Genomic DNA, 13,011 nt, shown 5'->3' on the forward strand with positions numbered 1-13,011 from the left:
GTCGTTTTGTATTGTGTCCCTTGTGTGGGAGTTGGTTTTATTCTTTTTCAATTGTTAGCCCTAGGTTGTTTTTTTTTTTTACTTGGACTTGGTTCTTTTTAGGGCTTCTCTGCCTTTACCTTACCCTTTTTAAAAAATAACTGCTAACCTAGATTAATTGTAATTTTTCTCCTCATGTCTCCCTATAAGTTAAAAGATAATTCAGTGATTAAGATCAGGGCTGTAGGGATAGAGGTGTCAGGAGCATTAGGGTCTTCCATCTGACAATATAATTTATGATGTTATCTAGTGGGTGGTGAAGATCATAAACTCTGAAACCAGAGTGCCTGGGTCAAGTCGTGGCCCTGTCACTTAGGTTTTATGACCTTGAGCAAATTACTTAATCTCTGTGCCTTAGTTTTTTCACTTAAAAGGATAATATTAGTATAGTAATTACCCCAGTTCTGGTGTGAGGATTAAATGATTCAAGATAAGCAGCAAACTTAGAATAGTGCTTGGTACATTGCCGGTACTATATCTTTTTAGAAAATATTAAAAATGAGGAGCTCCTGAGTGGCTCAGTTGGCTAAGTGTTTGACTCTTGGTTTCGGCTCAGGTCATGATCTTACGGTTGGTTGAGATGAGCCTTGCGTCGGGCTCTGAGCTGACAGTATGGAGCCTGCTTGGGATTCTCTTTCTGCCCCTCCCCAACTCACATGCTCTCTTCTCGCTCTCAAGATAAATAAACATTAAAAGAATATTATACATGAGCATTTACTTTGACCAAAGGAATCAACTAGGCCAGTAGATTGTGAAATTTCTTTTTTTTTTTTTTTAACATTTATTGATTTTTGAGAGAGAGAGAGAGAGAGAGACAGAGTGAGCGGGGGAGGGGCAGAGAGAGGAGACACAGAATCCAAAGCAGGCTCCAGGCTCTGAGCTGTCAGTACAGAGCCCGATGCAGGGCTCTAACTCACGAGCCGTGAGATCATGACATGAGCAGAAGTCGGACACTCAACCGACTGAGCCACCTAGGTACCCCATTGTGAAATTTCTTTTATACTTAGAATGTTTTACATTGTCTGATATTACAATGGATTTTTATTTTGAAGGCATCGTTCACAGTGATCTGAAACCTGCTAACTTTCTGATAGTTGATGGAATGCTAAAACTAATTGATTTTGGGATTGCAAATCAAATGCAACCAGATACAACAAGTATTGTTAAAGACTCTCAGGTAAGACTTAACGAATGGTTGGTTACTACCCACTACGGTTCAGTTCCATTTCACCTGTAAAGTATTTTGCTAATGGGGATTTTATTTTTCCTACCTCATTCTTCAAAGGATTTGAAACCTTTGTATTAAGAATAGATACTATAAGAATAAAAACCATATTTAATACACTTTAGAGAGTCAAGATCAGGTAGAAATAAATCTGGCACTTTTAAATGATTTTCCTATAGCTGAGGTAGAGAAGCATAATGCCTGTCTTGGAAATCACCTTTGTCATGATCTTGAGTTCACCTGAAACTTTGTCTCAGAGATTCCTGGTAGCAACCAAAGAGGGAATTGCAGTTACATGTTTTTTTTATTGTCCATGAGGTAAGATTATTTCATTCTTCTGGAGAAGTAAAGCTTTTCCTATCACTTGCATTTGAAAAAAAATTCTTAAGTGGGCCTTCATATTGGAAACAACCATAATATTGTACTCTACTGCCTTTTTCTAACAGGATATGCAGTTACAAACTTAATAAATTTGTCTCCATAAAAACTGAGGTGATAACACCAAAGAATAACTAAAAATAATCCTGCTTGAAGTCAAGATGATGTGTTCTATGTATGCAGATTTTTGGTGTGGAAGTGCCATAATCCTAGAAGTAAAACTAGACTATTTTTAGGAGGAATAGATGAACAGCATGCCTTTGAAACAATTCTATTTGATAATAACTTCTCTTTGTATCAAAAATATGGCTGAACATGTAAATCAACTTGAAGATTCCCTCTATGGCAAGGCCCTAAAGTACAGGTATTCAGTGCTTGAAAACAGAACCACTTATTTTAGACTAAAATAAATGCCTTTTAAGGTTGGCATAATCTGACTGTGAAAACTCTTGCATGATTTAGATTCCTGCCCCATCTCACTCTGGACATGGGCCCAGGGAATACTTGGAGACATAGCTAGATTTTTGATTGGTTGGTTGGTTGATTTTTTTTTTTTTTTTTAAAGCATTCTAGGCCTGTTCCAGCACAGAGAAATGAGTGATATCAATTCCTCAAGTTTATGGCCATTAATATAATTTTAGCCTCTACAGTTTTATGGTAGTTGCCCATCATAATCATAGAAAAAGCTTAGCACTCTGAAAGGAATAACTTTTCTGATTATGGACCCAATTTATTTTTCTGGAGTTATGAAGAAACTTATGTCCTAATATCATTGTCAGTTACTTGATTTTTTTTAAATATATTACTGAAATATGTAATTATTCAAGTTTCTAAGAATCTGACATTTGTGTTTTAAAAAATCTAAAGCAGAATAAAATATTTTCATTGATTAGTGTTTTCTGTGCTTTGGCATACAGGTTGGTACAGTTAATTATATGCCACCAGAAGCAATCAAAGATATGTCTTCCTCAAGAGAGAATGGGAAATCCAAGTCAAAGGTATTATGAAGGTTATTTAGATCCCATTTATCTGGCATCAGAAGGGAATGGACTATTCTCTGATTAAACCTAACAGATAACTGAAAGTTGCTTAAGTTCTAAAACTTTTTAGGCCATTTTAGAGACCTTGCTTTCTTTGGCAAATGGTCATGGGATTCAGTTTTACAGTTATTGATTTGAGACTGTTCTTTTAATATTGTGCTTTTAATACGGGATGTCTCAACAATGTGCTCTAACAAAAAACGTACCCAGGGTATTTTTTTTCAGTTTCAAAATGAAAGGTAGAAATTAAGACTAAATTAGCTCAGAGTTAAGCACATTAAAATGATCTTTGAAGTCTTTTGTTTCCTCTTTGGTTCTTACATTTTATCTCTTACCATTTATTCATTTGTGAATTCTACATTTCCAAGTACAATTCTAATAGGCAGTTTTTTCCCAGCCTGCCACAGCTACTTTCCCACTTGCCTTATTTTACCACCTCAGTGAACTTTGTGTTAGCCTCATTGGTGTCTCTTCTTGGGCTCATTTTGCTTGCCTGGATGCCTCTGGCTCCCGAGCTAATCCTTCGTTGCTCTATAGCAGTGTAACCAAGTGCATGCAAGCATTACATTGTTGTCCAGGGACCTGCATTCAAGTAATAGACCTGCCTCTTTGTTAACAACCATCTTTATGAATTAACTTGCCTGGTTTCTTCATCTATAAATTCAGCTTATAAACAGTACCTGTTTTAAAGGTGAGGATTAAATGATAAAGAATATAAATCACTTAATACATTGTCTAGCCCTAAATAATTGCTTGATAAATATGTGCTTATTTACTAATTATATTTTCCTTCCTAGAAAATTGTGGCTTCTAAATTTCTTCTCAAATAACTGACATAACATTATGTCAAATAGTCTCTTATAAAATTCTTTTTATTATTTGTTTAGCTTCCCCTTTTCTTTTAATACTTAGATTTGTTGTCTTTTTTCTTTTTCTTGGTTAGACTTTCCAAGGTTTTGTTAATTTTAAAGAACCAAGTCTTCATTTATTAATTCTATTTTCATTTGCTCTCTAATTTCTGCTTTTATCTTTATTAATTGTATTTCCTTTAGGTTTCTTTTTTTTCTAGTTTCTGGATTTAGATAATTGCCAATTTAATTTTTGTATTCTTTCTTAATGAAAACATTAAAACTGAATTTTACTGAGTTTTACTTTAACTTCTACTTCCACTTTTTTGTAGTATTAATTTTCATTAATTCTAAAGTTTTCAGTTGCAGTTTTAAAATACTTTGAAATAAGATTTATTTTGAATTGCTTGTAGAGTTCAGATTTTTTCAGTTTTCAACTCAGTGCTTTAATATTATGGGTAAATCTCCATTCCATGTAATCACCTGCTAAACAGTGGCCTTAATGATTCTGAACAGAAGACAATTTTTTTATCCCACCATGTAAGATAATCCCTGCTTGTGAAAAGCTCAAACCCTTCCCAGTCTAGCTCTGTTTGCAAATTACTTTCCAATGAACATCTGTTGGCTATTTGGAGTTTCTTTTTTTTTTTTTTTTTTTTAAATTTTTTTTTCAACGTTTATTTTATTTTTGGGACAGAGAGAGACAGAGCATGAACGGGGGAGGGGCAGAGAGAGAGGGAGACACAGAATCGGAAACAGGCTCCAGGCTCTGAGCCATCAGCCCAGAGCCCGACGCGGGGCTCGAACTCACGGACCGCGAGATCGTGACCTGGCTGAAGTCGGACGCTTAACCAACTGCGCCACCCAGGCGCCCCTGGAGTTTCTATTCTGAGGTCTATTGGGCACATTCACTATTTCCCTCTGCTTTCTGTTTCAAATGCCTCTACTATACACGACTTGTGGCTGTTGGTAGTTTGTGTCTCTTCGTATTCTGGGGTTTTGGGGTATGGCTTTTCACTTTGTTTTGTTGTAAATCTTCTCCATATGTCTATGGTTTTGCTACAGGCTTCTCTGTCTGTCTTATCTGGGTATTTGGACAGACTGAAAAACTGTGCTGCAATCTAAAATGCAAAACAAATAAAAAGCAGAAACAGACTCCTAAATACAGAGAACAAACTGATTGTTGCCAGAGGGGAGGGAGGTGGGTAAGAGATCTGGCAAAATAGATCTCCAAAAGAGGAGTGGGAGGTACAGGCCTCCAGCTCTGGAATGAGTAAGTCATGGGATGGAAGGTACAGCATAGGGAATCTAGTCAATGGTATTGTAATAGTGTTGTGTAGTGACAGACAGTAGCTATACTTGTGGTGAGCATAGCATAGTGTATTGAATTGTCAAGTCACTATGTTGCACACCTGAAACTAATGTAACATTGTGTCAGCTATACTTTAATTAAAAAAATAAATAAGAAAAACTATGCTGCCACAGCCACTGCTATTTTTCTAGAATCTGAAATCCTTTTTTAATCCATGATTTGTGTAGAAACGGATTTAATTTCCAGATGGTTAAGTTGGAGGAAGAGGAGTATTTTCATTAATTTTTAGTTTTCTTTGTGTTCAGCAATGGGGTCTGTTTTATCTGCCGTTTTCTGAAAGGTGTGCTAAAATCTCTCTACCCTTCCAACCAAAAGAATTTATTGTAGTTTTTACTCAATATAGTTCTATTAAATGTAGTTTCAGTGCAAAGAAGTTCATGACCATCTTCTTGGTTGGTTGTACCTCTTATCATTATAAAATGCCTTTCTTTCTTCTGTTAAAAGTATTTTGCTATGTTCTTGTTCTCCTTTCCTAATGTCAACACTGCTATTCTGCTTTCTTTTTTTCTTTCTCTCTCTTAAAGTCAAAATGGTAATTATGTTATAATACTGCATTGTTTCTAATGAGATTGTTTAATACAAAGAACATGTTATGATAAGTAATATTTTTGAGAACTTACTATAACCGGAAATTATTCTTTATGCTTACCCATATCTCATGGTTACATCATTTAATGCCCGTGACAATGTACTTTTATTATTTCTGTTTTAGGGGTGAGGAAATGGAGATACATAGAATTAGCTAATGATAAGGCCAGGATTCAAATGCAGCCTAGCCTGGCTCTATAATTTGCATTCTTGGGTTTAGGATAGTTCAACTTAACATTTTTGAAATCTATGCATATTTACATATTATTAATTTTATATACAAATTTATTATAATAAAATAATTTTGGAGAAAAATAAATTTAAAATTTGCAGTTAATGTTTTTTAGTTTATATTGTCGCAAGCTGACAAGAACGTAATATATGTTTTGGTTGAAGTATTTTAATTACAAGTTTGTTGAGAGACTTAAAGCTCATTTCTTGGTAAAATAACCAAATATAGCAAAAACTAGAGAAAGATGTTTTTTTTATGTAAACTTAATCTAGTACTTGCACATTCCTTGAGGTTTAGTTATGATTTTAAATGGCAGGGAATATATGTTTACATGTGTGTATATAAAATACTCTTACATTTAATTTTATGTTAAAATATTTTTTTTTTTTTTCTGAATTAGATAAGCCCCAAAAGTGACGTTTGGTCCTTAGGATGCATTTTGTACTATATGACTTATGGGAAGACACCATTTCAACATATAATTAATCAGATTTCTAAATTACATGCCATAATTGACCCTAATCATGAAATCGAATTTCCTGATATCCCAGAGAAAGATCTTCAAGATGTGTTAAAGGTAACATTAATAGTATATGGATATAGAAGAATGATTTCATATACTTAAATTGTTTGCTTAGAAGAAATCATTGAAATCTGGCATAGGTAGATATAACTAGTCTATTGGAGGGAATTATTGAATGACTTAGCTTTTTAAGTCATGTTAAGTTTATTTTGAAGGTATTTTTAAAAAGCTTATGAATACTTGGGAATTTTGCAAGAATGACTTATGGAATCTTGTCATTTCTGAGTGGGCTATCTAGAAAGCAACTTCTGTAGTATGGTGCAATCTTGAAAAACACTTTATATCAATATTACATAAGAAAACTTGATTTTTAAAAAAAATTAATCCTTATTTTTATAGTGTTGTTTAATAAGGGACCCTAAACAGAGGATATCCATTCCTGAGCTTCTGGTGCATCCATATGTTCAAATTCAAACTCATCCAGGTATTTCTTTGAAAATCAGTTTATTAGATTACTAATTCATTACTAAGTAATTACACTAATTATACTAAGTAATTATGCTAATTACTAATATAAACAGACTTTTAGCTATAACAAACCCAGAATTTGAATGGGCTACTTCCAGATTTCCTCCTTCCTTAAGGAAGTTTCTTTTATTCTAAAATACTAAAATAAATGAAATCGCCTTTTTTTTTTTTTTTACTTGCATTCATTTTCACTTATCCTTGGTAAGTAGCTTTGATCAATGATAAATTACATAAAGCCAGCCATTGTGCTGTTAAACAGAATGTATTTGTGTATTTTATATTTTTTTAATGGTACCAGTAGGTTATTGATTATATTTTTATTACAGGTAATCAGATGGCTAAGGGCACCACTGAAGAAATGAAATATGTTCTGGGCCAACTCGTTGGTCTGAATTCTCCTAACTCCATTTTGAAAGCTGCTAAAGTAAGAATGTCTGTTCTCTATCTACATTACTTTTAATTGTTTTGTATAGTTTAGTGAATTAGATGCTTAAACAGGTACTCCAAAGAAAACTTGGTCCAATCATAAGACAACTATGAAATATATTTCGACATTTAGATACTTGTGCTTTTTGACAAAATAGACTTACTTGATTTACATTCTTACTGTACAGATAGCACAATTGAAAGTGAATTGTCATACAAGGTGCATACCTAAGATTGCAGTCAGGTCTCAACTGGATAAATTTAAAAAGCAACCTGTCTTTTGAATCAACAATATTCTTAACACAGCTTTTGAATTCATTTCTTCTAGCCATTTTTTTCTTAAACCATCTTGGAGAAGTCTCAGTATTTGTTACATGTAATGACTTACAGCTGTGCACAGCAGTCAGCCCACTTCTCAAAGTGAATGCCTCAAACCTTTCAGCCTCCCAGTGTTGGTTTATGTCTATGCCACCATTTTTTGGATCTCATTGCCATCAAACACCTTGTCGTTTCTAGAACCCTATGTATGTTTATTGCCCACTGGTTTAGTTAACCAAGCAGTTACTAATTATTTATTTCAGTAATAACATCTTCATGTTTTAAATTTCTACCAGTGTATTATTTAGAGCCTTTTATAAATAGAGATGAATTAGTTTCCTTTATCACTAAGGTTATGTGTTCTCCAAGACAGAGATGTCTGTCATCTTCATAAATTAGATGTTGGTTTAGTCTTGAATCCTTTAAGAAATATGTAGATTTTAATATAGCTGATTATGCCTATTTATATAATAATTTGTATTATTTTTTTTAATGTCATCTGTTTATTAGTTGAAATATCATCTGATAGTCTATTTCCTGATGAGGGTATTTTAAAGTGTAGCAATTTATCTAAGACTAGCTTTATTTAAAAAAAATACGGGAGACTAAAAAGGGCTTGAAGGTGCATATGTATGCTTATTAGTAGCTATGGTACATTTCTTTTACAGAAATATTGAGCTGTATCTTATGATAGATTTTTAGGCCAAGCTAGGTGTTTACAATTCTTAATTATCTTCAATAGTTTATAAAATAATTTTGTAGTTATAAGAACAAGAGAGAAATTCATTTCATGTCAGAATATGTTTAGTTATCTTTATTAATCTGATAATCCATTGAATTTAAAAAGTTACAAAACAGGTGTGTGTTTTTAATTTCAGACTTTATATGACCGATATAGTAGTGGTGAAGGTCATGATTCCTCTTCATCATCCAAGACTTTTGAAAAAAAATGGGAGAAAAAATGATTTGCACCTACTCACAAACTGTCAAATATCAACTGTAAAAATATATTGGACTGTTATACTCTTGATTCTCTGTGGAAACTGCTCTTAAGGACAACTTAATCCTGAAATGTCAATGGCAGAAAAATTCAGTGGATTATTCTCAAAAGAAAACTGTAAAAATAATAACCACTAATGATACTATATATATTAAGTTGTAGAATTGTTCTCTCTTATGCTTTCCTGCAAATCTACTTTATTTGATATCATATCACACTTAGAATAGTGGATGGACAACTGAAATATATTCTGAAGAACTATGTAAATAAAGCTTTGTAGCATAAAAGGACACTAAAATGTAAAAAAATGTATGGTTATTTTCTTTAAGCTAATGCACTGCTGGTGTGGCAGCAAAACACTTTAAAAAAATTGAGTTAAGGGAAGACACAAGAGTCTTCAAGAAGAAAATTCCAAAGGGTTTGAATTCTAAAATAGATTTCCTGATTGCTTTATGGCACTGATACAGTCCAGAGTTTTAGAGCTGCACTGGTTCTTTTAATTCTCCCTTTGATTCTTCATAATACCGATTGTTTTTGGTGTTTAGAGTATCATGCTGGCTTCTGTGGTATAAGTTGTATAGGGCGTGCCCTCAGTGTATGACTTGCTTGGTAATTGGTAATTACCAATGTAGTCTTAGAATCTTTGGGACTAAATCTAATACATTCTCCCTCCATCTTATCTTTTCTTTTTTTAGATTTCATTAGACTTTTTTTTTTTTTTTTAAGTTTATTTGTTTTGAGAGAGAGCGTGAACAGGGGAGGGGCAGAGAGAAAAAGAGAGGGAGAGAATCCCAAGCAGGCTCAGTGCAGAGCCTGACTCTGTCAGTGCAGAGCCTGACTCAGGCTCGATCTCACAAACTGTGAGATCATGACCTGGGCTGAAACCAAGAGTTGGACATTCAATGGACTGAGCCACCCAGGTGCCCCTTAATAGACTTTTTTAGATCTTTTTTAGATCAGTTTTAGGTTCACAGAAAAATTGAGGGGAAGGTGCAGAGATTTCCCATATAGCCTTTGCCTTCACACATGCACCATCTCCCCTATTATCAACATCCCCCACCAGATTGGTACATTTCTTAAATTTAATGAACCTACATTGGTACACCATAATAGTTGTCTGAAGTCCGTAGCTTACATTACAGTTCATTCTTGCTGGTGTACGTTCTGTGCATTTGGACAAATGTATAATGAGAATACAGAGAATTTTCATGGCCCTAAAAATTCTCTGTGCTCCTCCTATTCATCCCACCCCTACCCCATAATCCCTTGGCAACCACTGATTTTATTGTGTCGATAGTTTTGCCTTTTCCAGAACACCATGTAGTTGGGAGTTGTACAGTTGGTAACCTTTTCACATTAATTTCTTTCACTTAGAAAAGGTTCCTCCAGGGGCACCTGGGTGTCTCAGTCAGTTGGGCGTTCGGCTTTGGCTCAGGTCATGATCGAACAGTTCGTGAGTTTGAGCCCCACATTAGCTCTGTGCAGACAGTTTGGAGCCTGGGGCCCACTTTGGATTCTGTGTCTCCCTCTTTCTCTGCCCCTTCCCCGCTTGCGCTCAGTCTCTCTCTCAAAAATAAACAAACATAAAAAAAAAAAAAAAAAAAGGTTCCTCCAGGTCTTTTCAGTGCCTAATGATATTCCATTATGTGTATGTACTGCAGTTCATCCATCCAACTACTGAAGGTCATCTTGATTGCTTCCAAATTTTGACAATTACGAATAAAGCTGCTATAATCTGTGTGCAGGTTTTTGTGTGGACGTAAGTTTTCAACTCTTTTGTGTAAATACCAAGGAGCATGTTTGATGGATTGTATGTAAAGAGTATGTTTAGTTTGGTAGGAAACTGCCAAACTGTCTTCCAAAGTGGCTGTACCATTTTGCATTCCTTCCAGCAGTGAATGAGGGTTCCTGTTGCCCCACGACCTCGTCAGCATTTGGTGTTGTCAGGATTCCAGATTTTGGCCATTTCAATAGTGGTATCTCATTGTTTTTTTATTTTGCATTTTCCGGCTGACACATGATGTGGAGCGTCTTTTAATATGCTTACTTACCAACTGATACCATCTTTGGTTAAATGTCTTTGGTTTATTTTTTAGATTGGGTGGTTTTTCTTAAGGTTAAGTTTTAAGAATTCTTTGTGTATTTTGGATAGCAGTCCTTTATCAGATATCTTTGCAAATATTTTTTTCTCATTCAGTTGTCTTCTCATTTTCTTGATATTGTCTCTCACAGAGCAGAAGTTTTTAATCTTAATGTTCTCCAGCTTGTCAATTATTTCATAAATGGATCGTGCTGAAAAGTCATCACCACACCCAAGGTCATCTGTTTCTTGCTGTGTTATCTTCTAGAGTTTTACCGTTTTGCGGTTTACATTACATTTAGATTTGTGATCCACTTTGAGTTAATTTTTGTGAAGAATTAACAAAATTCGTTTATCCCCTCACCAATACCATGCTGTCTTGATTGCTGTCACTTTATAGTAGGTCTTAAAGTTGGATAGTATCAATTCTCCAACTTTGTCTTCTTCAATATTGTGTTGACTATTGGTATTTTTTCCTTTCCATATAAACCTTAGAATTGGTTTGTCAATAACCATAAGAAAACTTTTGGGCGCCTGGGTGGCGCAGTCGGTTAAGCGTCCGACTTCAGCCAGGTCACGATCTCGCGGTCCGTGAGTTTGAGCCCCGCGTCGGGCTCTGGGCTGATGGCTCAGAGCCTGGAGCCTGTTTCCGATTCTGTGTCTCCCTCTCTCTCTGCCCCTCCCCCGTTCATGCTCTGTCTCTCTCTGTCCCAAAAATAAATAAACGTTGAAAAAAAAAAAATTAAAAAAAAAAAAAGAAAACTTGCTGGGATTTTGATTGGGATTACATTCAGTTAGTAGATCAAGTTGGGAAGAACTGACATTTTGACAATATTGAGTCTTCCTATCCATGACTGGAATATTTCTCCATTTATTCTTCCTTGATTTTTTTTCATCAGAGTTTTGTAGTTGTTTTTCATATAGACCTCATATATATATTATGAGATTTATTCCCAATTATTTAATTTTTGAGGGTGCTAATGTAAATGGTATTGTGTTTTTTTTAATTTCAAATTCCACTTGTCTATTGCTATTATATAGGACAACGATGGACTTTTGTATATTAACCTTGTATCCTGCAACCTTTCTATAATTGTTTATTAGTTCCAGGAGTTTTTGGTTCTTTTGGGTCTTCTACATAGATGATCATATCATCTGCAAACAAGACTGTTTATTTATTCCCTCCCAATATGCATACCTTTGTTTCTTCTTTTTGTTTTGGTTTGGTTTGGTTTGGTTTTTAAAGTAATTTCTATACCCAGTATGGAGCTGCAGCTCACAACCCCGAGATCAAGAGTCACATGCTCTTCATCTAACTGAGCTAACCAGGCTCCCTTCTTGTCTTGCATTAGCTAGCACTTCCAATATGCTATTGAAAGGAGTGGTGAAGGGACTTCCTTGCCTTGTTTCTGATCTTAGTGGGAAAGCTTCAAGTTTCTCAGCATTAACTATGATGTTAGTTAGCTGTATGGTTTTTTTTATAGATATTCTTTATTAAGTTGAGGAAGTTCCCCTTTATTCTTAGTTGTTTTTTTTTTAATCGTGAATTGATGTTAGACTTTGTAGATTGCTTTTTTGCATCTGTTAATAATGATCATGTGAATTTTCTTTTGTAGCCTGTTGATGTGATTGATTACATTAATTGATTTTTGAATGTTGGACCAGCCTTGCATACTTGGGATAAATCCTCTTGAGTTGTGGTGTATAATTCTTTTTATACATTTGCTAATATTTTATTGAGGATTTTTGCATCTATATTCATGAGAGATATTGATCTATAGGTTTTCTGTAATTTTTTTTTTTTTTTTTTTTTTTTTTGAGAGAGAGACCATGCATGAGCAGGGGAGGGGCAGAGGGAGAGGGAGGGAGAATCCCAAGTAGGCTCCATGCCCAGCACAGAGTCCATCAGGGCTCGATCCCACAACCATGAGATCATGACCAGAACTGAAATCAAGAGTCCGATGCTCAACCGACTGAGCCATTTAGGCACCCCTGTCTTTGGTTTTGGTATAAAGGTAATGCTGGCCCTATAGCATGAGTTAGGAAGTATTCCCTATGCTTCTGTGTTCTGAAAGAGCTTGTACAAAATTCTTTCTTAAATAATTGGTAGAATTCACCAGTGAACCCCTCTGGTCCTGGGATCCCATCTGGAAGGTCATGAATTATTGATTCAATTTCTTTAATAGATACAAACCTATTCAGATTGTTTATTTCTTCTTGTGTGAGTTTTGGCAAATTGTGTTTTCCAAGAAATTGGTCCATTTCATCTAGTTTATCAAATTTGTGAGCATAGAGTTGTTCATGCTATTCCTTTAGTATCCTTTTAATGTCCACAGAATCTGTAGTTAAGTCCTTTATTTTTTTTTCTGATATTACTATTATTATTTCTGATATTAAATTCTGATATTTGTGTC

At 34.7% G+C, this 13,011-nt stretch overlaps 1 protein-coding gene across 2 annotated transcripts in view; it reads left to right on the forward strand.

The window, feature by feature from the left end:
- The window catches only part of TTK (TTK protein kinase), a 39,936-nt gene extending 31,132 nt beyond the window's left edge, over nt 1–8,804 (forward strand). For both annotated transcript variants that reach the window (XM_030315889.2, XM_032593203.1), the window contains exons 17-22: nt 1,092–1,216; nt 2,560–2,640; nt 6,123–6,299; nt 6,645–6,729; nt 7,100–7,197; nt 8,396–8,804. In XM_030315889.2, the coding sequence (XP_030171749.1) occupies nt 1,092–1,216; nt 2,560–2,640; nt 6,123–6,299; nt 6,645–6,729; nt 7,100–7,197; nt 8,396–8,482 (653 nt within the window). In that variant the 3' untranslated portion in view covers nt 8,483–8,804. The remainder of the gene's footprint in view (nt 1–1,091; nt 1,217–2,559; nt 2,641–6,122; nt 6,300–6,644; nt 6,730–7,099; nt 7,198–8,395) is intronic.
- The last annotated feature ends 4,207 nt before the right edge of the window (nt 8,805–13,011 follow it).

Source organism: Lynx canadensis, chromosome B2, assembly GCF_007474595.2.
Source record: "Lynx canadensis isolate LIC74 chromosome B2, mLynCan4.pri.v2, whole genome shotgun sequence".
Taxonomy (NCBI): Eukaryota; Metazoa; Chordata; class Mammalia; order Carnivora; family Felidae; genus Lynx; species Lynx canadensis.